The following is a 24,970-nucleotide window of genomic DNA, read 5'->3' on the forward strand; positions in this document are numbered from 1 at the left end:
TGCATATATAATTATGTCAGAAAAAATCCTGCTAGTATGTACAACTATAATGTACCAATAAAAAATCTGAACTATGGAAAAAATTCAAAAATTCATTCATAAATATCTCTAAATGTGAGATATGGACTTAGAAATTTTAACACAAATGGAAAGGGTGAAATATTGGGCTTGCTGACCCAGGATCACAAACAATCTTTCTTTCCTTTTCTTTTGTTTCTCTCTCTCTCTCTCTCTCTCTCTCTCTCTTTTTCCTTTTTCTCTTATAATTTTATGTGGGAATTTATTCTTGGATAACATCAATCCAGGTATATGATCTTATCTCTAAGAAAAATCAAGAGACAACTTTGAAAATTTTAAACTTTTCAAAAAAAATGAGAATGAGGAGGAGGAGATTAAGATTATAAAAAGAGGAAATGACAATAATACTGGTCAACAGTAGCCTTCAGATTAAAATAAAACTGTAGACCAAAGGCATGATAGTGATTGCATAAGAAATAGTATATAATGAGTACTTCAAATTAAAACATTTATAGATCATAAACATCACAAACACATTAAAAGACTGTCAAGATACAGAAATTATTTGCCCCAGAGTTGAAATATTTTAATATCTTTTATCTATAGATAGTGTTATAAATAAATCCATGCAAAAAAGTCATGATTAAAGAAAAATTATAGAAAATTTGAAAATTAGAAGTAGTTAATGACTATATATAATTTGGATACATCTTATTACTAATAAAATATAAAAAAATAGTCTCTTCACAATTTTAAATGTTTATTTGGTGTTTGATATGCAAGTCTGTGTTTTATATTCCATAATATTGTTGATGCTTTGAAATAAACAAAAATCCTTTATATAAAGAACTCAAAAAATTTAACACTCCCCCCCCAAAAAAAAAACAAATCATCCAATCAACAAATGTGCTAAGGATCTTAACAGACACTTTACAGAAGAAGAAATATAATATAATTGATCAACAAATATATGACAAAAATGTTCAACATTTCTAGGAATTAGAGAAATGCAAATCAAAACTACTCTGATTCTATCTCACTCTAGTCAGAATGGCAATTATCAAGAATACAAGCAACAATAAGTGTTTGCAAGGGTGTGGGGGAAAAGGTTCACTCATACATTTCGGGGGGCGGGGCTGTAAATTGGTGCAATTACTATGGAAAGCAGTATAGTGATACCTCAGGAAACTTGGAATAGAACATCTGTAAGGAAAATAAAAAGAGACACAGAGACAAGATACAGAGGCAGGAAAGATGGCTGCTCAACCAAGTGGCCACATTTATTCATATTAATAGGTTACATTTGGTCATTAGTACTATAACTACATTATTGTTTATAGTATCAGTAAGGTTGCTTATTCTGCAGTTACATTCTATAGTTACAGTGTGCAATGTCAGGAGTTTGTGCAGCTCTCAAGAAAGTTCATTGTCTAAAGTTATTGTTAGATGGGCAGATCCAGGAGCACCAGAGTTTTGTGAAACATTGTAGTTATCTGGCAAGCAAGTTCCTTTATTCCCAGGAGTTATGTGCCTGAGATCAAGGATGAGTTTGATAAGACTCTAGCACAGAGCCTTCTCAGGCAAGGCATTGCTGTAGCAGCTAGACATTGCACAAGTATTTAGTTATTTTACTAGATCCTAGGAGAAATTGTAGGGCATTCTAAGGGTGGGAAACAGAGTGCCTGTTATCTGCTGGGAGTTTGCTCACCAGAGGAATGCTCCTTTGTATATTTCCACAGTCAGAATCCCTACAACCATCATTTGACTCAGCTATCCCACTCCTTGGTTTATACCCCAAAGATTTAAGATCAACATACTACAGTGACACAGTCACATTAGTGTTCATAGCAGCTCAATTCACAATAGCTAAACTAAGGAACCAACCTAGGTGCCCTTCAATAGATGAATGGATAAAGAAAATGTGGTATATACACACACAATATACTATTATTAGCCATAAAGATAAATAAAATTATGGCATTTTCCAGTAAATGGATGGAACTGGAGAATATTATGTTAAGCAAACTAAGCCAATCCCCCAAAAAACCAAAGGCTAATATATATCAGCATCTCTCTATATATACATCTATATATATCTGTATCTATCTAGTATATATATATATATATCCACAACTATTATGGATCAGCATCCACATATCAGATACTGATCCATAATGGTGGGAGAGGAAAGAATGGAGGAACTTTGGTAGGGCAGAGGGGAGTGAGGAGAGGAGAAGATGTGTGGGGGTGGGATGGGTACAAGAATGAGTCAGATATTGTTACCATATGTACGTTTATGATTGCATGATTGGTGTGATTCTGCATCTTGTACAGCCAGAAGAATGAGAAGTTGTGCTCCATTTGTGTACAATATGTCAGAATGCATTCTGCTATCCTGTGTGACTAATTAGAACAAAATTTCTTCTTCCCCATGTGTTAAAATCAATTGTTAATTATTCTGTAAAATAGGTGAGTTTATTCCTTCTGAATTCACTCTTTTCATATTCTTGGGATCTCATTTAAATAAAACTTTATTACACTAAAAATAGATAACAATAATTACTTTGTTTTTCATTTCTCTTCCTCCACATTAACCTAAAAGTTTCTTCCAGATTGTTTTTCTGAAAAAAAAATCATTTCATAATTTTGCATTTAGTTTGAATGCTAGGTCAATTCACTGAAGCTTTCAACAGAATTCTCTCACTATTCCACAAGACCAATGAAAGCAATTACAGTTACCCTTATGTTTCCCTTGATTTACCCTGTTTAAGTAATTTGGATTAAAATTTTCCGAACAATTTTTAATTCTAATACCTATCTTAAAATATGTAACTGAATGATTTAACGTCACATATTGTGTACAAGACATTTATTTTTCTATGTTCATCATTTATGCAAACATTTTAGTAAATTGAATCAATTTGCTGTAGATGATGGCATTTAAGAATATTATAAGTTCTCATAACTTTTTCTAGAACATTTATTACCTTCTTATTTCTTGAACTGTATATAAAAGGGCTTAAAAATAAAATTACTATTGTAAATTAATGTCACTAGTGTATCTTTACCTTCTTCTCCAAATGGTCTAATACACATGAGGTGAAAAATGTAGATATTAAGATTGAGAAAAAGTGAGATGCACAGGTTAAAAGTGCTGTACTTCTTCCCTCCTTGGATTTCATTTAGAAAGTTGTGAAAATAATACAGAGATAAGTGATCAAGACAGTGGAAATGGTATATATTTGAATTGGCAACAATAACAACAAAGAGGGAGAGAGAGAGAGAGGGAGAGGGAGGTGGGAGAGAGAGAGAGAGAGAGAGAGAGAGAGAGAGAGAGAGAGAGAGAGAGAGAGAGATAGATAGATATCAGTACAGGGGAGCCTATACAAAAGAATTTTACCAAAAAAAATAATCAATTAGATTAGACCTGACATACATGAGCCAATATTTCAAGGGCAGAAGTAACACAGGATGGTAAAATCATCTTTCTTTTCTTCCAGAATTTGCCATAAGTCTTTGGCTTTAGCATACTTTGAATACACAATTTTATATAAAAGCCTACAATTATTCAAAATATGTATAACTTTAAAAATACATTTTTTGTTAGCATTCTCTGTGTCTTATTCTTGTCTACACTATATTTAATATACAATTTTCTATTCATTCACATATTTTAGGGAAGTTTTTTTCAGACTTTTGTAACTAGAGGCTTATCATCAATAAATAAAATAATTTTCCCATTATATTTTAGGTTTTCTTCGCTTTTAAAATATCCCTAAATTTGAATATTTTGAAAATTATTTATGAATATACAAAAGTACAATTTTTGTCATTATCTAAGCAATGCTTATTGATAAATAAACTGAAAATATTTTTTGTACTCTGGAAAAGTTAGTTACTGTTTTATTTAAGAGACACTCTATCAGAATATAAAAGTTAAATCTCATTTTCTCTTTTTGGTTGCAAAGTATAATAATTATTCTTAATCAAAAACAACTTTACTATACACTCAAGAATTATTTTACATGGTCATTTACAGACTACCTGTATATATTATAATAAAACTGTGGTGCATTTATGCTTAGAATATCTGAATAAGCCACTCATTGTGTTACATTATTTTTTTCATAGTGTCTAAAATTTAGAGACAAATTAAAAACATAAGTATATAAAATATAAAAGCAATGACTATATTAAGTATTTTCAAGAAATGAACATTTATGTTTATGTTATGTGATACAGCATGTTATGCATTGTGTTATAATATAGCATTCTTGTGCTGTATTGAATGATAAATATTTTATTGTAACTACTTGGAGATATCATATTCTTCAGTATGGGGAAATTCATATTAAAAATTTGAACTTTTAAACATTGAGGAATACATTATTAAAACAAGGACTGTCTCTCTACTCATGGGTCAGTGACAATAATTATGTTGGCATCAGGGCTTTCAGACACCTTTGTTTTTACCTCTAATCACGGTATTCCTTCAGTTTTTAGTGTTGTGACACACATTTTCTCAGACTGCATCCATCCTTAATATATATATATTTTTTGATTCATTGATATTTTGGGAACCATGCCCCTCAGGCTAGAAATTTGTGCAGAATTATCCTGATGTCAATGCCAAGGAAATCCCTTAAAATCAAAGGATAACTTTAATCTTGTCCCAAGGGTAACATAATTATTGTCACTGTGATGAAGATGCCCAATAAGAAAAACTTAGAGGAGAAAATATTTATTTTGAGTTTTTGGTTTAAAATGTTCACTCCATAATTGGCCACCTCCATTACTCTGGGTATCGAATGAGGTAGAACATCATGGCAGAAGGTGTGGTAGAGGAGCATAGCTTCAGGGTGGCAAGCAAGAGAGACAGAGAAAGGAGAAGGGTCCACAGGGAAGAGGACCCCGATGACCTACAATCTCCAGTCATGACCCAAGTGCCTACAGTTATCAAATAGTCCATTCAAATCAGGTTGGACCAATTATGTAACAGCTCTTATAATCTAATAATTTTACCTCCAAACATTTCTACATTAGCATAGGATCTTTGGGGGGAAAACTTCATATCAAAACAACACTATTCTTCCTCTGACCCTCAAAAAATCATGCCCATGTCACAATGCAAAATACATTTAGTGCATCTCCTAGATACTGTCTTAACAGATCCAGCAGTGTCCTAAGTCAAAAGTCTCACCAGAGACTCAAAGCAAACTCTTGGGTGTGAACCCGTGAAACAAATCAAAAGCAAGTTTCATATAACCTACACATAATGCACAGAGTAAATATTTCTATTCCAAAAGGATGTGTAGGGGCAAAGAAAGAAGGGATTGGACAAAAGCCAGATCTAAACCCAACCAGGCAAACAATCTCTATAGCTCACCTTCTAGTATATGGGATACATGGTAGTAAAATATTATCACCAAAGGGCATGGCCAGCCTTGCCACTTTGACTTTGTTGGTTGAAGCCCATGTGGCCTCTGTTAACCTGCTTATTTCCTTGGTCAGCAGATGTTCTCTCATACTGGCATTTTTTTTTTACATCTTTTAATCATGAGGAAATCCACTGCAACTTTGGCATAACCTTCAAACAAAATTCACCTGCACACAAAATCTCCAGACATGAACAAAATGTAAACAAGTGTTTTGCCAAGATATAACTCAAATGGTCCAATTCCCAACAGAATTCTCATTCCCCTCTGAAAATTCATGAGCAAAGTCTTTGGTTTTCCTCATTCATATCTCCATTCTGTGTCTTCTAATCTCACACTACAATTGCCCATTAAGCTCCATTTACAGTGTTCTAAGACTTCTCCAGTTGTATCCTCAATTTTTTTTGGATCTTCTCCCACAAATCAATATGAAAAGCTAAAGCACATGGTGTTATTAGTCACAGCAGGGACTCCACTTCTTCACAGCAGTTTCTGTATTTGTTTTTTCTTGCTGTGACCAAAATATCTAAAGAAGAACTAATAGAAAAAGAAAACTTGATTTTGAACTCCTTGTTTCAGAGCTTCAACCAATGTTCAGTGGGGTTCATTTGTCTGGGACCCAAGGTAGGTGAAACATCATGGTAGAATGGTGAAGCTGAGGATCACTTCTCTGCTGCTGGTGGTTGAGATGCAGAGAGAGAGAGGAAAAGAGTCTCAGGGAAGAGGAAACTTCCAGAGCATAACCCCAGTGACTTACCTTCCACCTGCCTACAGTTACCATTGTGTTAGTCCACCAAAAGTATGAAAGACCAATTAGTTTTGAGCTCTCATAATCAAATGATTTCATTCTTGAATAGTCTTGCACTAACATAGGATCTTTTGGGAAACACTGCAGATCCAAATAATAATAAAGCAGATAACACATTTCAAAATTTTTTTTCCTTTATCTTTGTCCATTTCTTTGATGAATATTTTTGTTCAGTAACAAAACAAGTAATAAAGTCAAGAAAAAAATTGATTTAATAGATATTTTCAGTAATTGCATTTTCATATATAATTGACATATAAGCAAACTACATGGAAAAATAAAAATTGAGAAGAATTTCATTATAAATAACATCACCCTTAATCATGCATTATAATCATATGTAGTAGTAGGATTTGTAATGCGATGTTGATACAGACACATAGCATAATTTTATCATTCTTATTCCTTAGTGCCTTCCCTTTCTGTCTCCTCATTCCTCAAACAGGCCCAATTTTTCTACTTTATTAATCTCCTTTCTGTTACTATTATTATTCTAATTAGTACATGATAATTATATGTATAAGTGGGATTCTTTGTGGTATAGTCCTATGTGGACAGAGCATAATTTGGTAGATTTTATTCCCTTGTACTTCTCCATGCACTCCCATCCTTCCTCATGTTGAGTTTTCCTGAACTGAAATAGCATCATTTTAAATTACAGGCTGTTAAATCACAGGGTACAGTTACTCTGTTAAAGAGAATTGGAAAGTAAAATTTATTTACACTAAATATTAAAATATTAATCATTAGAGAATAAATATTCTATATGAATACATGTTAAGCATAATCTCTTGAAAGAAATAAAGTCAAAATCAAAATCCAATTCAACCATATAGTTTAATGAAATGTTAATATTTTAGAATTTGGAAAATGCCTGTGATTGTAAAATTATGCTTGAGATATGAGAAATATAACAACAGTAATTAAATAGAAGCTAGTTATTCGTAAGCTGATGAATATTCCTAGATTTGATGATTTTGTTCAAAATTGTAAAAAATTGAAATGTGACACTCATGAATAATTATTTCGTTTACTCCTGATGTATCTTATGACATTTAATTTTGAAGTATATTTGTGCACACCCAATCTCTTTGGAACTAATTTGCATCAAATACCATCAATATTATAATAATTTAGTATTCTCACTATGAATATGTTCCATTTTCTCAGTATTTGTAGGTTTAGAAAAGATGGTACCAAGTTCCAGTAAATTTTTAAGGAGAGATGCTATATGTTATAGAAAGTTACAAAATTTAATTTTGTTTAAAAATCTTTTTATAGCATTTATTACTTCCTTGTTTCTTAGAGTATAAATAAAAGGGTTTAATAAAGGAACTATTAGAGTATAAAAAATAGCAACAGGTGTATCTTTGTTCCCTTCTTTAAATGAACTTGGTCTGACATACACAAAGAGAAGAGAACCATAGAATATGAAAACAGAGAGAAAGTGGGAGGCACAAGTGGATAAAGATTTGCCCCTTCCTTCTTTGGATTTCATTGTAAATATAGTGAAAAGGATATAGAGATAAGAGATTACTACTATGGTAATAGTACAGATTAGAAGTGGCCCTGCCAAGATAAGTACCATCAATTCATTGATATAAGGGTCAACACAGGAGAGTCTGTATAATGGAAGGATATCGCAAAAAATAGTGATTGATTTGATGAGACCCACAGAAAACCAACCTAAATAAAAGTCCTACTTCAATCATGGGATGCAGGATTCCAGCTATGTAGGCTCCTGTGGTCATCTGAATGCAGAGTTTCTTTGACATCAGAGAATGATACTGCAGTGGTCTGCATATGGCCACATAGCGGTCATAGGCCATTGCTGCCAGAAGAAAGCAGTCTGTAGTCTCAGCAACACAGAGAAAATAAAATTGTGCAATACATTCATAGAAGGAAATTCTTCTGCCCTCAGAAGAGAAGTTCTGTAACATCTTGGGAGTGATGGCACAGGAACAGAAGGAATCCATGAGAGCCAGGTTGCCCAGAAATATGTACATTGGTGTGTGAAGACGGCACTCCATGTAAATCAAAGCCACCAATCCTAGATTCCCCACCACGGTGACCAGATAGATGGCAGAGAATACCAAAAACAAAAAGGTCTTCAGATTTGGGTTATCTGTAAATCCCATGAGGATAAATTCAGTTGTCATTGAGTGGTTGTTTTCAGTCATCTCTATGTTGTCTGTTGAAATAGGAATTGTTGAGACATAAGATTCTAGTTGAAAGTATCTAATTTTTCTCTCTTTTTATAGCATGTAGGGAAATTTCTTCTTTATAATTCCCTGCTATTTCCATGAGAAAGCTCCACATACTTCTAGGGTCTTTTGTTCCATTGAAGACTCAGCATTTATGATCTAATGCTACAACTCTCAAAATTAACTGGTGTATTTTGGTAAATCCAGGGAGTATGTTTAAAGTGGAGAAATTTACCATTCAGTATTAATGCACAATAGCATAAAAATTGGGCCCACTTAATTAATTTTCCCCAATAATTTCAGTGTGAGTTTTTAAGATTCTAAAATACCCTGGTTGTTGTGGCACCCACCTGTAATCCCAATGATTTGGGAGACAGAATCTGAAAGATGGCAAGTTGGAGGCTGTGTCAACAACTTAAGAAGATCCTGTCTCAAAATAAAAAAAAAAAAGGATTAGGGATGTAGCATGGTGGCAACGCACATCTGGGTTTAGTCCCCAGTATCCAAAAAACAAAAATAAAAAAATACCCAAAATAACTTTAAAATCAAGTTTCCTATAAACACATATTTTTTAAACTAAGAAACAGTTTTTATACATACTACTAGAAAATGAATATTTTAACATATATTATACATGTTAATTAGTCTGATTTGCAAAACAGTAAGGACTAAGGAGGATACTTATGTAGAAGGAAAATTAACAGGGAAAGCAAATGGTATAAATTTTCATAGATCATCCCTCTTTGATCCCTTTTCCCAATGTTACACCCATTCATGAACACTCATTCTGTGAATTCCATTATTTTCATTGATTTATTTTTTCAAATTGTATATTATTTTTTTTCTAAGGCACCCTTGACATGTAATGCTACTTAATCAAATTTTAACTGACTATTCTAGACCCCACTGAACTCATTTTTAAATTGTAGAGTATATATCCTTTGACCAACACAATCTACAATTTTTCATGTATTATCTAAATTTCATTACTCATTCACATGTATGTACACAAATTCCTTATTATAATAATTCCCAGGCTAGTTGTAACATACTTCTATAAAAGGAGATGTACAATTTTATGAGGATAAGGCCAAATTAAGTCCAATTGACTTAATTAGGTTTGCTATTGGTGAACAAGTATAGGTCACCTACTTTTCAGTTTCCTACTCATGGTCCCTTTGACCTCTTTGCCTCTGTATACTTAGCCTGTTAGTTTTGAGGAAAGGTCCACAAAGAAATTTTTAAAAATCATCACCTTAAGAAATTAAAATGTATATCTTTTATCTAAATTACCTCTTTCCTATTAGAATATGATATAAATTCTTGAAAGTTTACCATAGTAGAAGTCAAGGAAAAAAAAAACAGATTAGCCTTTATACTTTAGTTTTATCACTTTAAAAAAGATAAAATACATCTTGACAGAAAAATCAGAATTCAAATTTTGTCTTGCTTTTAAAGGCTATTTCCTCTTATTACTTAATGATCTGATGAGGTGTATTGATAGACAAATCTAATCATATAAACTCTATTATCAAAATGTGTATTTCTAATGTCAAAACATTAAAAGGTAGTAGATTAGTTTTTACTCAAATATTAAAATAAGCCAAAATATTAATGTAAGCCATGTAATAAGTTAATTAAATATAAACAGCTTTAAATGAATGTCTAAATTATTTAATAGACTTTTTTGATCTAACATGTGTATTTTGGAATTATATGTTATAATTGGAAAATCAGAAGATCATGACATTGTATATTATCCTAGTTAACATTGTTGAATTTTGAGAAGTTAGAGAAATAAATAAGAAATTAAAATTTAGAAATAATTAAAAAATGGTAAAAAAGAGAGATAAATATTTACAGTTACTGAAATTAAATGTAAAAAATAAATTCAGCCACATCTTTACCTAGAATGCATTGAGAAGAGTTTTGTGAAATTGCCATGTTTCCTCTCAGAATTAAAGAATATATTTGTGTACATTTTTGCTAATATTTGGGATGCACGAAGGAAACTCTGAGACTATCTTTATAAGTCAGTGTTGATCATATGTCTGTAATACTGCCAAGTTAAAAAGTTCAATCAAATCCTGAAGGGATTTCATTACACTTAAGGCAATGTATTACTGTGCAGATATTAAGTCCAAAAAACATACAAACCACTTGACATCCATTAAAGATGTCCTATGAGACCATAAGATTAAGCAAATGAGGTTTACCAAAGTCCATTTGATCCTGCTGATTTTTTATTTAACTGATGTAGTTTTTACAATTCTCTTCACCATGCTGTTCATAAAATATAAAACAGGCAGTAAATAGACTCAGTTTCTTGGAACCCCTTTCTGGAGGAAGTAGAATTAATATGGTTTATAAAAATAAATAACTTTGGAGAGTAAACTGTGAGGTATGATAGCTTCAGTCAACGTTATCAACTTTGCACTCTGTACTTTGAATGCTCATGTCCTAAACATACTCACTGGAAATTTGATTTTATTATTTGTCCTATATAACAATGCCTGAGATTGTTCTCCTGTGTTTTCTCTTCATACAAAGTGTCTTTTACCTTTCTTATCCTGCTATTATCTCTTCTTCATAATGCTAATCACTTTTACTAATTATGCATTTATTTGTGAGTACCTTGTAATTGGTCACTCCTTTCCCACCCCACAATTAGTGCTATGGTTTAGGGAGAAGGGATTGCTTTGATAAGTTCAATTCTCTGTTTCCAATGCTCTGAATTCTTTGTCATTTTGTAGTGCTCATTGTTTGCTGAATGAATTTAAAATTTGATACTTCCCTGCTCAATAATTTAACAGAACCTCATTACTTTCAAACCAGATCCATTTTCCTAACTTTAAAATTTTAGATCTGTCTGTATCTTGTCAATTTGCTTTCTCCTGTGCACCAGAAGGAAGATGACCATGTGCATCACTTCCCTATTCCTGGTGTACCTGCTTCAATCTATACAATAGCAATGTTTCCCAAACCTAAAATAATCCCTTCCTTCTTTTTTTAAATTCTAATCCTCCTTGTTTTGAGCTCAAAAATAAACTTTCCCTAATCTGTGTAATCAAATTGATTTTTTTTTCTGTATTCACTTAAGTTGTACTTCCTGCCTTCATACCACAATGTCTACTTAATCAGGTGTGATATTTTTATGTCTCTGGTTTGTGTAACTGTATTAAATGGTCTTAAGGTAGATATTATTCCATAGTTGTTTTGGGGTCTTTGCAGCAAAGTTAGCTAAATCCTTAATATATATCAATTTGATTACTAAATTATGTACAGGACATTAGCAATGACAATGGGTAGAGGGGACAGAGAATAACTTAATGATGCTTGTGTTTATCTGGGTTCCTTCCCTTTCCTCTATTTGCTTTCAATCTAGAATAATCCCTTGATTATCGCTTGCATCTAGAGTTTCAATTTTCATCTATCTGCTTGTGAGTTCAGTAGATGAGATCTTGCAACCACTTTGTTTGTAATTTGACATTAATAAACTTTTTCAAAATTCTTGAAATACATGCCTGTTCCACAATAAAAGGTAGCAATATACTATAAGGCTATATTCCAAAATATATAAATAGGAATAAAATATTAAAATTGAATGATAGAAATGTAATAAAATTTTTATTTTTATATGAGTTATACAAAATAATTTTGTACTATTCATATACTATTATTAATTTATATAATAATACAGCATTTAGAAAAAATGATCATGTGTGAATTACTATTTTTGAATGGTTGTGTGATACAGCAGTTCAAAGATTTATTTCCATTTATTTTCAAACTTTTATTTTCAAAAATTTATTTTAACCATTGAACTTTTTGGGAGCGCCAGGGGTAATTTGACACATTTTAAAAATATGTATCTATCAAATCAGGGTAGTTACAGTTTCCAACTTCTCAAACATTTTCATCTCCTTGTGTTTGGAACCTATGAATTTCTCTCTTTAAGTTGTTTAGAAAAATTATCATAGATTGTTATGAACTGTGGTCATATGCTGTGTTGTAAAACACTAGAAATTATTCCTTCCATCTATTTATGTTTTAGTTCACATTATGCCACCTTTGTTTGTCTCTTCTTCCCGATCTTTCCTAGCTACTAGGTGTCGCTATTCCACTGCCACAACACGTGACTAAATCAGTCAGGGTCACTCCAGGTGTATTTGGGTTGACACAAAATAATCACACAGAAACAGACAAAATACATTTTTCTTGGGATCTAGTGATAGCTCTCGACCTTAGGGGTCTGCTGGAAAGAGAGTAAGCCATCTGAATCCTTTATTTTTATAGAGGGGGACACAGAGGGAAGTTCCATGGAATGTTCTTTGCAGATAAGGCAAGGGATCAGGTTTCCAGGGGCTTGAGTCTAGCTTCTTGATGTCTTGTGGCCAGTAGATTGATTGACATCTTGGCAAGTCACACTCATCTCAGGTGCTGAGTGGGAACAGTGGTAGAGCTAGAGGAAAGTGCACACGTGTGTTGCACTAGTTTAAGGCATGGATATCATCCATATCTTAGCTATTGTGAATGGTGCTATAATAAACATGGGAATGCAGTCATTTCTTTGATAAACTGATTTTATTCTTTTGGATAAAATTCAGAAGTGAAATAAATGGATGATATGATAGTTTTATTATTTGTTTATCAGAAACTCTGTACTGATTTTTGTAATGGTTGTACTTATTTATATTTTGATCAACAGAGTGTAAGAATTTCTCTTTCTCCACACCCTTGTCAACATTTTGTGTTTTTCATCTTTTTGATGATAATCATTCTAACTGAAGAGATGATATCTTAATGTGGTTGTGGTTTGCATTTTCCTGATGGCTAGTGATTATAAACATTTTTCATATCATTGACCATGGATGTTTCTTCTTTTGAAAATATCTATTGATATCATTTGTTTATCTATAAATCAGATTATTGGTATTATTGGTTTTTTTGTGGGCTTTCTCTTGCCCAGCAATGAGGTTCACGGAACAGTGTAGAGAAGAGTGTGGCTATGGAGTCGCTAATCAAGACCTCCTAAAACCAAGCAGGAAGCAGGTCTGATTTTATTGTGCAGTTACCATGTATATATACTCAGGCCGAAGCTAAGCAGATTACAGACAGCCACCAATGCAATATCTGCTAATTGTCCTTGCAGCAACCAATTGAGTAGTGGGCCCATGAAGCAAGCACAGGGACTGAAACACATGGCTTCGTGCCCAGGGCTGTGCCCAAGGGGTAAGTGGACTGCCGCTCACACACCTAGCTGAGGAGAGTGGGCTGCTACTTAGACACCCTTAATGTTTGCCATGTATTCAGTACTCCATGCACTTGTCCCCACAGCTTGTGATTTCTTTGAGTTCTTTATCACATAAAAACTTTGCCACATAAAAACTTTGCAAACACTTTGTAAATAATTCTCCCATTCTGAAGCTTGTGTCTTTACACTTTTGATTCTTCCTGTTCATGTAAAGAAGCTTCTTAGTTTGATATTATCTTCTTAGTTTGATATTATATTGGGTCTATTTTTAGTTTTGTTATTGTGCTTTTGGGGTACCATCAAAAATAATTGCCTATGTGGTTGGCTTTAAATGTCACCCGTTTGTTGTCTTCTGATAGTTTCAAGGATTTAGTTATGACTTTTAGGTCTTTGAAATATTTTGAGTTAAGTTTACTTATGGTAAGGGATAAGAGTCTAGTTTAATTCTGCATGGGATATCCAGTTTTCAGATTGCCATTTATTGAAGAGATAATTCTTTTTTTCAGTGTATGTTTTTTGTGCCTCTAGCCAAAATGACTGTTATTAAAGACAGCAAGGGACATCTGACATGACAGTGAAGATGGGAAACTTGACCATTTCCTAGGGCCTTGTTGGTAAAGGGCTGCTTTGGAAAACCAAGACAAGTTTGCTACAGTATGCCCAGTAGCAGGGGATGGGCACCTGAAGTGACTGAGGACTGTATGGATGTGATGATTTCAAAGGTCAAACTGAGAGGGATGCCTGACTATGTCTAATGTTTGTATAGGTGCTTTTGTCTGATCTTGCAGGCTGTGTGCTCTTCAAAGTAGGTTGTCAAATCATTTCTTAGGGACATAGGAGGGTTGCAGGGCTGCCAATCTATTCTTAGTGTTGGAATTGCTAGGACACTTTAATCATTTGAAGTGATCACCTGGCTGATGTAGTATCACAGGAAGATGAACTATCAAGATAATAGAGTGAGGCACAAATTTGGCTTAGATTTCTCAGGGCAAGGGAGTGTTGTCATTCACTAGCTTCTCTTTAGTGATGGTAGTCTCTTCACAGCCACATCTTCCTTGGTCCCAGCTTTCTTCCTTCAGATTAATTAGTCCATCACCATTAAGGTCAGTCACATATTAAGTCTCAGGGCATGGACAAAATATAGACAAGTTTCCACAAGGATACAATACAAATGGCTTTTTTGCCCAATTTCCCATAGAATCCTTATTCCCTTTTGAAACCTCATGAGAACAGTCTTTATTGTCAACATTCCAACATTCAACATTCTGGTCGTCCAAGCTCCCATCAGAATTATTTATTAAGCTATGCTTAAGACATTTGAAGTCTTCTCATCTTGAGTCTTCTAACTTTCTAAAGTCTACTCACAAAGGCTTTCATACCACCCTGTCAGGTTAGTCAACAGAAAAGATCCACTAGTCAGTACCAATTTCTGTGTTAGTCAGTTTTTTTTTGTCACTGTGACCAAAATACCTGACAAGAACTACTTATATTACTTACCAGGAGAACTGGGTTTGTTGTCTGCATTCAGCAAAGAATTGAAGAACAGAGTAGGAGTTGAAGAAATAGCAAGCAAGAAGTAGGTTCTTTGCAAAAGTAACAGAGATGGACTTCTCCAAAGATTAGGGGCCCCAGAATTAGGAATCTGGTAGGGAAGTTTGGGCTCGATCTTTTTATTATCTTTGGAATTTCCTTCTTTTCTTATCTCCTCCTTTGTCCATGCTTTCCTCACCATTATTGATTGGAACCCGTTTCTGCCCATGCATAGGTTTTAGTTTTTCTATTGGATTTTCCATTTAGAAGCAGAAGTACAAAAGTGACCAATTGGGTCCCCTGGTTATGTCCATGAGTACTTTTGCCAAGCAAGAAGTTGACCTCATCAGAAGACCCTCCATGTGTCTTTGTTCTGGCCCTGCCCACGATCTCTTCATTTTCCATCTTGCCCTGGCTGCCTAAGCCCTTCTACATTTCCTTCACTTATAGTAGGAAAAGTTTGTTTTGGGCTCAGGGTATCAAAGGTTCAGTTCATGATTGGCATACTCCATCAAACAGATTACCTTGATGTACATAGTAACATCTAATTTTGATGATTGGCCCAGAAACATAAATAACAGGGTTAATTAAAAAAGTATCAAGTATCAAATTATAGAAAAAATATCTACAGCTTTATTTAGAAAATCAATTTACCTTGAAATCAGATTGGCATCTGGCACCTCAGAACATACAACGTAAGATAAGTTTTTGAGTCTATATTCTCAATAAACACAAGGCAAAAGTATTCTCCAGGGATTGTTTATCTAGTTAATTTGGAATTTCCATTTACATGTAGAAAGAATCAAGAAAATTGAAAATCATCATTATAACACAACTATAACATTATATAAAACAGATCCATAATTGTGCAAAATTTTATACAGATATAGGTTATTTGTATAGTTTACTATTATTTCTCTCAAAATTTTAAATTGTGTGAATGGTGTTAAAATAATTTCACAATTCTTCAAACTCATCTCTTCAAGAGATAAAACATAAGTACCCTCTTTGGTGTGAGACCTATATTTAGTGACTTTTTTCTAATGAAGGGCACTCGGGAAGAAGAAAGCTGTTATTTATACAGTCCTGAAAACTCAGACCTCAACTTCACCAGCTGACCTAGGTTAACATTATTAGTAATAAGTCATTTTTATATCAAGAACCCCTTGATGTGATACAAAGAGAAAAGAATTTTAATCCTGTTTCATTCGTTCTCAAATTTCCTAGAACAAGTCTCATCATAAACAAAGACCAGATAAACCAAAACCTAAGGACACTGTACAGAACACCTCTTGTAAAGTCTCAAGTATATAAATAAAAAAGGAAAAACAAAACTCATTTTGGCTGTTGGAAACTAAGCTGTGTTGACAGCAAGGTTCAAATTGAAACCCTGACTGGAGTCATGAAACATAAAGAAGACCTTAATGTAAAAAATGCTGAAATCAATAAGAAAGTCTGTAATGTAATTAATAGTATTGCACCAATATTAATATCTTAATTTTGAAAAGGGGACAGGAATCTGTAAAATATTCACAATTTGGGAAATTGGATGAAGTATACAATGTACTCTCTGTACTACCCTCCTAAGTTATTATAAAACTAATGCCATACTAATAATAAATAGAAAGATCAAATAAAATAGAAGGGAGGAGGTAGTGTATGTTCCTCAACTGAGAAAGAACTAAAGTCAAGTCTCTTAATTGCCATATAATACTAGTGGTGGTCAAATAATTAACATCAGACAAAACAAAGTAGCATGAAACATGCAGTATTATAAATAATAAAAGTATTGACATGAGACAACTAAAACAAAAGTGCAAAACCATCCCAAATAGGAGAAGAAATAGTAAAAAGAAAACAAAAAGAATCATCAAAGTATATCAACAATAAATATAACATGATAAAGTGTGTAAACAATAAATGAAATAATATGAATAAAGTTAAACCACATTAACCAGTCATAAAAGTTTATATACATGTTGCTAACTCATCAACTAAGATTTTTAGAATTGTTCAAATAAAAAAACATAGTTCTATTCTCTATAAATAAAGGCATCAGTAGAGTCACTTCAGAAAAAAATATTGGCAAGACTCTTAGTATTCAGGCTTAAAAAAACAGTTAAATACATAATAGTACTATATGATTATATTTTTTAAAAAGGCATAAATGAAAGTTTACTAGATACTGAAAAGAAGTGATTTTAAGTTTATGTTGTAAAGCTTAAAAAATCAATGCCAAGTTGAAGCGTGCACAAACACACACAACACTGTTTGAGTAAGAAAGAAGGTAAAATATATGTGTATATTTTATGTATGGCTTATTTGCTTTTTTTTTTAAGTAAACACAGAAAATACAGACTACACCACTGAAAATTCTTACAGGGCTGCTTTGCAAAAAATGGCTAATTTATATTCTGAGACTGAAGTGTAATGCGTTGGACTTGAGTTTTCATATCACAAAAGGGAAAATCTTTTAGAAATTACTGAAAAACTCAGGAACAAATTTGAAGTTTTTAAAATGAGTTCCTACTGGCCAAAAAGGAATAAACATAGCTTAATTAAGGTAAAGAAACATATTAAAACCTCGGTGTTTGTTTACGATAATTTTTAAATATTAGAAGTTATATTGGAAAATAAGAAAGAAGCTTATTCTATAAACTGATAACTAAATTTATATATTCTGCTTTTTTATGTGAATCATATTTATTTTACAAACTCGGTCTTTTTCTCTTTGAGGAAATAAAACCTTAATATTTGGGGTAAGAAAGAGACAGAAGGGGGCTGGGGATGCGGCTCAAGCGGTAGCGCGCTCGCCTGGCATGCGTGCGGCCCGGGTTCGATCCTCAGCACCACATACCAACAAAGATGTTGTGTCCGCCGAGAACTAAAAAATAAATATTAAAAATTCTCTCTCTGTCTCTCTCTCTCCTCTCTCACTCTCTCTTTAAAAAAAAGAGACAGAAGGAAGAAAGGGAGATTAAGAGAATAAAAAAGAAAGAAAGAAAAGTGGGAAGAAAATGAAACAAAGACAGAAAATAGAGATGGGAAGATAATTAAAGGAAGAAGAAAGTAAAGAAGGGGGAAAAAAGGAAGGAAGAGAAGGAGTGAAAGAAGGAAGACCAAAGGGAAAGAAGGGGGACAAGAGAAAACTGTCAAGATAAGGATAGAGAAGAGAAAAGAAAGGAAAAGGTGACAAGAGAAGCTCTAAAGAAACCAACCAGTCACTAGTATCTAGCAAAACAAGGAAAAACTACCAAAAACATCCATTCTGAGATTTAATATAAAGTCCAGGATTAGGAAAATTTTCTTAGAATCTTTATAAGAGACAACCATGGAATGGAAAACATGCAATGAAGAATGTAGTCATGCTTATGAAAAAGATTATTTTAAATCTAAAACTCTGAACAATCTAGAATTCTTAATCACGTGTGAGGAAAGAAAGCCAAAAAGGCAGTCCAGATTTCTTATCAAAGTGAGAGGACAAGCCATGAAGAGGAATATAGAGCTCAAAACCTGAGCAATAGACACAGGAAATTTTCTAGGGGAGGTCTCCTCACAATACAGTTAAGCATTGAGCCTAGGGAGCAGACTATGTGAATGGGAACAGGATAGTGTGGACCAGGAAAGAAATCTTTGTTGTAAAAACCCAGTTGTTAAAGATCCAACATGGTGGCCTTCGAGGAAGCAGCACTTTCAGTATCTCCGCATTAACGGGATCAGAAAGACCCATTAAAACAGCTACATTCTACCTACTGAGGAACTTCTAGCAAAATTCCGTTGAAAGGAGACCTGCCGGGAATTAGTAAGTTTATTAGAGGTGACAGTTTGTCCCAGACAAGTGAATCTTGGACGGCCATGCAGGCGCACAGGTCCAATCCTGCAGCCACCGCCCGCCCGGGGCGGCCCGGAGCGGAGCAGCGAGAGGGGTCCCCGCCCGGCCAGTGGACGGACCCACCATCCTGGCTCTCCTGGTGTCCCCACTCTCTCTGCAAACGGCAGCCCCACCTGCCCAGCTCTTAGCCACGCGGCTGCCGCCTGCCCGGCTCTGCAAGTGACCCCCGGCAGCTCGGCATCTGCCTGGCCCAGCAGATGTCTCACACCCTCCCTGCTTTGCAAACGGCCCCGCCCACCCGGCAAGGGCTCCCCCCACCTGAGACAACATGAAGGGAATCTAACCAATCCTTTATGAAATAGTGAACTGGTAACTAAAACCAGAGATTGTGTCAGACCAGAGACAAGCCAGTTCCACCCCTCCCTTCGGACACTCCGGCAAGGAGCCAGGGGCCGCCATAGCAGAGAGGGGAAGTCACCAAAGTTCGGCCAAAGAGATTTCTTCCCAGCGGAATCTACTTTAGCAGGTGTGTGACTCCCACCCTCATCAGATACAAACAACCAGGAAACTTCAAAATCTCTTCATGGGCGGGACCCTAAGGGCCAAAGGACTCTCGGCCACCTACTCCCCCTACTGCCAGTGACGTGGGCGTGACTGTAGGGGCGGAGGGAAGCAGAGAAGACTCCCCACCCCAACTCCCCCAACCGCCAACTGAGAGGGCGTGACGGTAGGGGCGGAGGGAAACAGAGGACACTTCAGACCCCCAACTCCTCCTACCGCCAGCAGAGTGGTCGTGATTGTAGGGGCTGAGGAAGCAGAGGGGATCCTCGAACCCCAACTCCCATTATCACCTGTGGCGAAACCAATGGTCTTAGCCGCCAGATTCTGAAGGTGTGCCCACCAAAGGGGTCCAGAAAAATTAAATTATTGACTCCCAGACCACAGCTCCACAGCACTGGGGCTTAGATGAATGACAGAGAGAGTGCTCAGTCGTTAGGGAAATAGAGCACTCGGTGGGGCTGAAAGTGTAACCAAATCCTTGGGGAACCGCCTCCGGTGAGCAGGACCTGACTGATAGGCAGGAGGAAGGGGAGGAGGGGCCGTAGAAGTGAAACGGCTCTGGACCAACAGGACTGAGAGACTCCCAGGAGCTGCCTTACAGGGATTGCTGTTGACACATTGAGGGCAAAACTCAGCCCAGAGGGCACAGCTTTGCCTACGGAAAGAGAAGAAAATGGATCTCTACGACCTAATTTTATTTCTTATTTCATTTTATTTTTTCTCTCCCTTTTCCCCTCTTTCTCTCCCCTTCCAAGTTTTATTGTTCTTTCCACTCTCCTCTGTGCTATCTATCTCCCTCTCCTTCTTTCTTTTCAAGAGCACCTTCCTTCCCCTTCCCCCCAACTTTCATCCCAAGCATTACGTCCTCCATTTCATGTAAATGTCTAAATGCAAATAGGTGAATGTTTCGAGGCCGTCTATAGTGCTCCTAAATACCTAGCTACTACCAACACCCTGATCCAATTGACGGTCAGTATCCCCCTTCATTAGAGCAATCTTCTAAAGTAGCCAAAACATACTAACACTTATACCTGCATAGCACCTAACCTAAAGTCCTAAGAACAAAAAACAAATCACTATATGCATACAAAATCCAGAAGCCCTTTATAAATTGAATGAATCAGCTCTAAAGTACAATAAAGCCCAACATCTATAGGCATAATCTCCCACCACAAAGGAGAGACAACAGAGATAAACAAAGCCAAAACAAATGTATAGGAGAAAGCAGTTACAAAGCAGTCAAACAGAGCTTGAAAGTAACGTGAACAACATGAAAAAAACAAGGGAAAAAAGGATTACAGATAATGCAGGACAACTTAAATCTACAGGAGGACCTAGAAGCATCAGAAACATGGACAGGGAAAGAAATCAAGGCATACCTAACTCATACGGAATGGAATTTTAGAGAAGACATGAGATAGCAAGTCCAAGAATTGAAAGTATATTTTGAAAATGAACTAAACAAACAAATTCAAACTGCAAAGAACGAGCTTTACCAGGAGATAGAGATCTTAAAAAAAACAAACAAACAGTAATCTTTAGAAATGCAACAAACCATAAACCAGATTAAAAACACTAAGAAGAATATTTTAATTAGACTAGATCAAGTAGAAGTCAGAACATCAGATAATGAAGACAAAGTTTATCAACTTGAAAAGAGTATAGTCAACACTGAAAAGATGCTTAAATCTCATGAGCAATCTATCCAAGAGTTATGGGATCTCATCAAAAAACCAAATTTGAGAGTCATTGGGATAGAAGAAGGCACAGAGGTTCAAACCAAAGGAATGAACAACCTATTAAATGAAATAATCCTAGAAAACTTCCCAGAGATGAAAGATGGAATGGATTGCCAAATCCTGGAAGCCTACAGGACCCCAAACATCCAAAACTGTAATAGACCAACTCCAAGACATATAATTATGAAGATAGCCAACGTACAGAACAAGGAGAGAATATTAAAAGCTACGAGAGAAAGGAGGCAGATTACATTCAGGGGTAAACCAATTAGGTTAATGGCTGATTTTTCATCACAGACTTTGAAAGCGAGAAGATCCTGGAACAATGTATTTCAAACGCTGAAAAATAATAGACTCCAACCAAGAATACTGTATCCAGCAAAATTAAGCTTCAGATGTGACAATGAAATTAAAATCTTTCATGATAAAAAAAAAGCTAAAAGAATTCACAGCCAGAAAACCAGCACTGCAAAGCATTTTGGGCAAAATTCTACAAGAAAAGAAATAGAAAAATAGTGCCCAAAACCAACAGCGGGAGGTATCTCAGTAAAGGGGGAAGAAAAACAACCAAAAAGTAAAAACTAGCCAAACTAAAATAAATAAATAAATAAACATGACTGGAAGTACAAATCATATTTCAATTGTAACCTTAAATGTTAATGGACTAAACTCACCAATCAAGAGACAAAGGCTAGTAACCTGGATCAAAAAAAAAAAAAAAGAATCCAACAATATGCTGCCTTCAGGAGACTCATATGATAGGAAAAGACATACACAGGCTGAAGGTGAAATGTTGGGAAAAATCATACCACTCACGTGGCCCTCAGAAGCAAGCAGGAATGGCCATACTCATATTGAATAAAATCAACTTCAAACCTAAGTTAATCAAAAGGGATGAAGAAGGACACTATATCCTGTTAAAAGGAACTATCCACCAACAAGACATAACAATTATCAATTTATATGCACCAAATAATGGTGCAGCAATGTTCATAAAACAAACTCTCCTCAAGTTTAAGAGTCAAATTGACCACAACACAATAATTATGGGTGACTTCAACACACCACTCACCATTAGACAGATCCTCCAGACAAAAGCTGAATAAAGAAACTATAGAACTCAATGACACAATCAATAACCTAGACTTAATCAACATATATAGAATATATCAACCATCATCAAGTGGATACACATTCTTCTCAGCAGCACATGGATCTTACTCAAAGATAGATTATATATTATGCCATAGGGCAACTCTTAGTAAATATAAAGGTGTGGAGATAATACCATGCACCATATCTGATCATAATGGAATGAAACTGGAAATCAATGATAAAAGAAGGAAGGAAAAATCCTGCATCACATGGAAAATAAACAATATGTTACTGAATGATTAATGGGTTACAGAAGACATAAAGGAGGAAATCAAAAAATTCTTAGATATAAAAGACAATTCAGACACAACATACCAGAATCTATGGGACACAATGAAACCAGTTTTAAGAGGGAAATTCATTTCCTGGAGTTCATTCCTCAAAAAAAGTAAAAACCAACAAATAAACAAACTCACACTACATCTCAAAACCCTAGAAAAGGAAGAGCAAAACAACAGCAAATATAGCAGAAGACAAGAAATAATTAAAATCAGAGTGGAAATCAATGAAATTAAAACAAAAAAAAAATTGGAAAAATTGATAAAACTAAAAGTTGGTTCTTTGAAAAAATAAATAAAATCGACAGACCCTTAGTCATGCTAACGAAGAGAAGAAGAGAGAAAACTCAAATTACTAACATACGGGATGAAAAAGGCAATATCACAACAGACATTACAGAAATACAGAAGATAATTAGAAAGTATTTTGAAAGCCTATATTCTAATAAAATAGAAGACAGTGAAGACATCGATAAATTTCTTAAGTCATATGAGCTGCCCAGATTGAGTCAGGAAGACACACACAATTTAAACAGACCAATAACAAAGGAAGAAATAGAAGAAACCATCAAAAGACTACCAACCAAGAAAAGCCCTGGACTGGATGGGTATACAGCGGAGTTTTACAAAACCTTCAAAGAAGAATTAATACCAATATTTTTCAAGCTATTTCAAGAAATAGAAAAAGAAGAAGCTCTTCCAAATTCATTCTATGAGGCCAACATCACCCTGATCCCGAAACCAGACAAAGACACTTCAAAGAAAGAAAACTACAGACCAATATCTCTAATGAACATAGATGCAAAAATTCTCAATAAAATCCTGGCGAATCGAATACAAAAGCATATAAAAAAATTGTGCACCATGATCAAGTAGGATTCATCCCTGGGATGCAAGGTTGGTTCAATATACGGAAATCAAAAATATTATTCACCACATCAATAGACTTAAAGATAAGAACCATATGATCATCTCAATAGATGCAGAAAAAGCATTCAACAAAGTACAGCATCCTTTTATGTTCAAAACAATAGAAAAACTGGGGATAACAGGAACTTACCTCAACATTGTAAAAGCTATATATGCTAAACCTCAAGCTAGCATCATTCTAAATGGAGAAAAACTGAAGGCATTCCTGCTAAAATCTGGAACAAGGCAGGGATGCCCTCTCTCACCACTTCTATTTAATTTAGTCCTTGAAATACTAGCCAGAGCAATTAGACAGACAAAAGAAATTAAAGGCATAAAAATAGGAAAAGAAGAACTTAAATTATCACTATTTGCGGACGATATGATCCTATACCTAGAAGACCCAAAAGGGTCTACAAAGAAACTACTAGAACTAATAAATGAATTCAGCAAAGTGGCAGGATAAACAATCACCATGCATAAATCAAAGGCATTCCTCTTTATCAGCAACAAAACTTCTGAAATGGAAATGAGGAAAACCACCCCATTCACAATATCCTCAAAAAAAAAAAAATAAAATACTTGGGAATCAACCTAACAAAAGAGGTGAAAGATTTATACAATGAAAACTACAGAACCCTAAAGAGAGAGATAGAAGAAGATCTTAGAAGATGGAAAAATGTACCCTGTTCATGGATAGGTAGAACCAACATCATCAAAATGTTAATACCCAAAGTTCTCTACAGGTTCAACAAAATGCCAATCAAAATCCCAACAGCATTTCTTGTAGAAATAGATAAAGCAATCATGAAATTCATATGGAAAAACAAAAGACCCAGAATAGCAAAAGCAATTCTAAGCAGGAAGTGTGAATCGGGAGGTATAGCGATATCAGATTTCAAACTGTACTACAGAGCAATAGTAACAAAAACAGCGTGGTACTGGTACCAAAACAGGCAGGTGGACCAGTGGTACAAAATAGAGGACACAGAGACCAATCCACAAAATTAAAACTTTCTTATATTTGATAAAGTCACTAAAAGCATGCAATGGAGAAAGGATAGCATCTTCAATAAAAGGTGCTGGAAAAACTGGAAATCCATATGCAACAAAATGAAGATGAACCCCTTTATCTCGCCATGCACAAAAGTTAATTCAAAATGGATCAAGGAGCTAGATATCAAATCAGAGACTCTGCACCTGATAGAAGAAAAAATTGGCTCTGATCTACATATTGTGGGGTCGGG

General features: G+C 34.8%; 1 protein-coding gene across 1 annotated transcript; it reads right to left on the reverse strand.

Moving 5' to 3' along the window:
* Positions 1-7,495: 7,495 nt before the first annotated feature.
* Positions 7,496-8,441, reverse strand: LOC101960568 (olfactory receptor 5K3). Its single transcript, XM_040270595.2, is given in 2 exon segments — positions 7,496-7,909; positions 7,911-8,441. Coding segments are annotated over 2 exon segments (945 nt in total).
* Between the last annotated feature and the right edge of the window lie 16,529 nt (positions 8,442-24,970).

The sequence above is a fragment of the Ictidomys tridecemlineatus genome, chromosome 3 (assembly GCF_052094955.1).
Source record: "Ictidomys tridecemlineatus isolate mIctTri1 chromosome 3, mIctTri1.hap1, whole genome shotgun sequence".
NCBI classification, from domain to species: Eukaryota; Metazoa; Chordata; class Mammalia; order Rodentia; family Sciuridae; genus Ictidomys; species Ictidomys tridecemlineatus.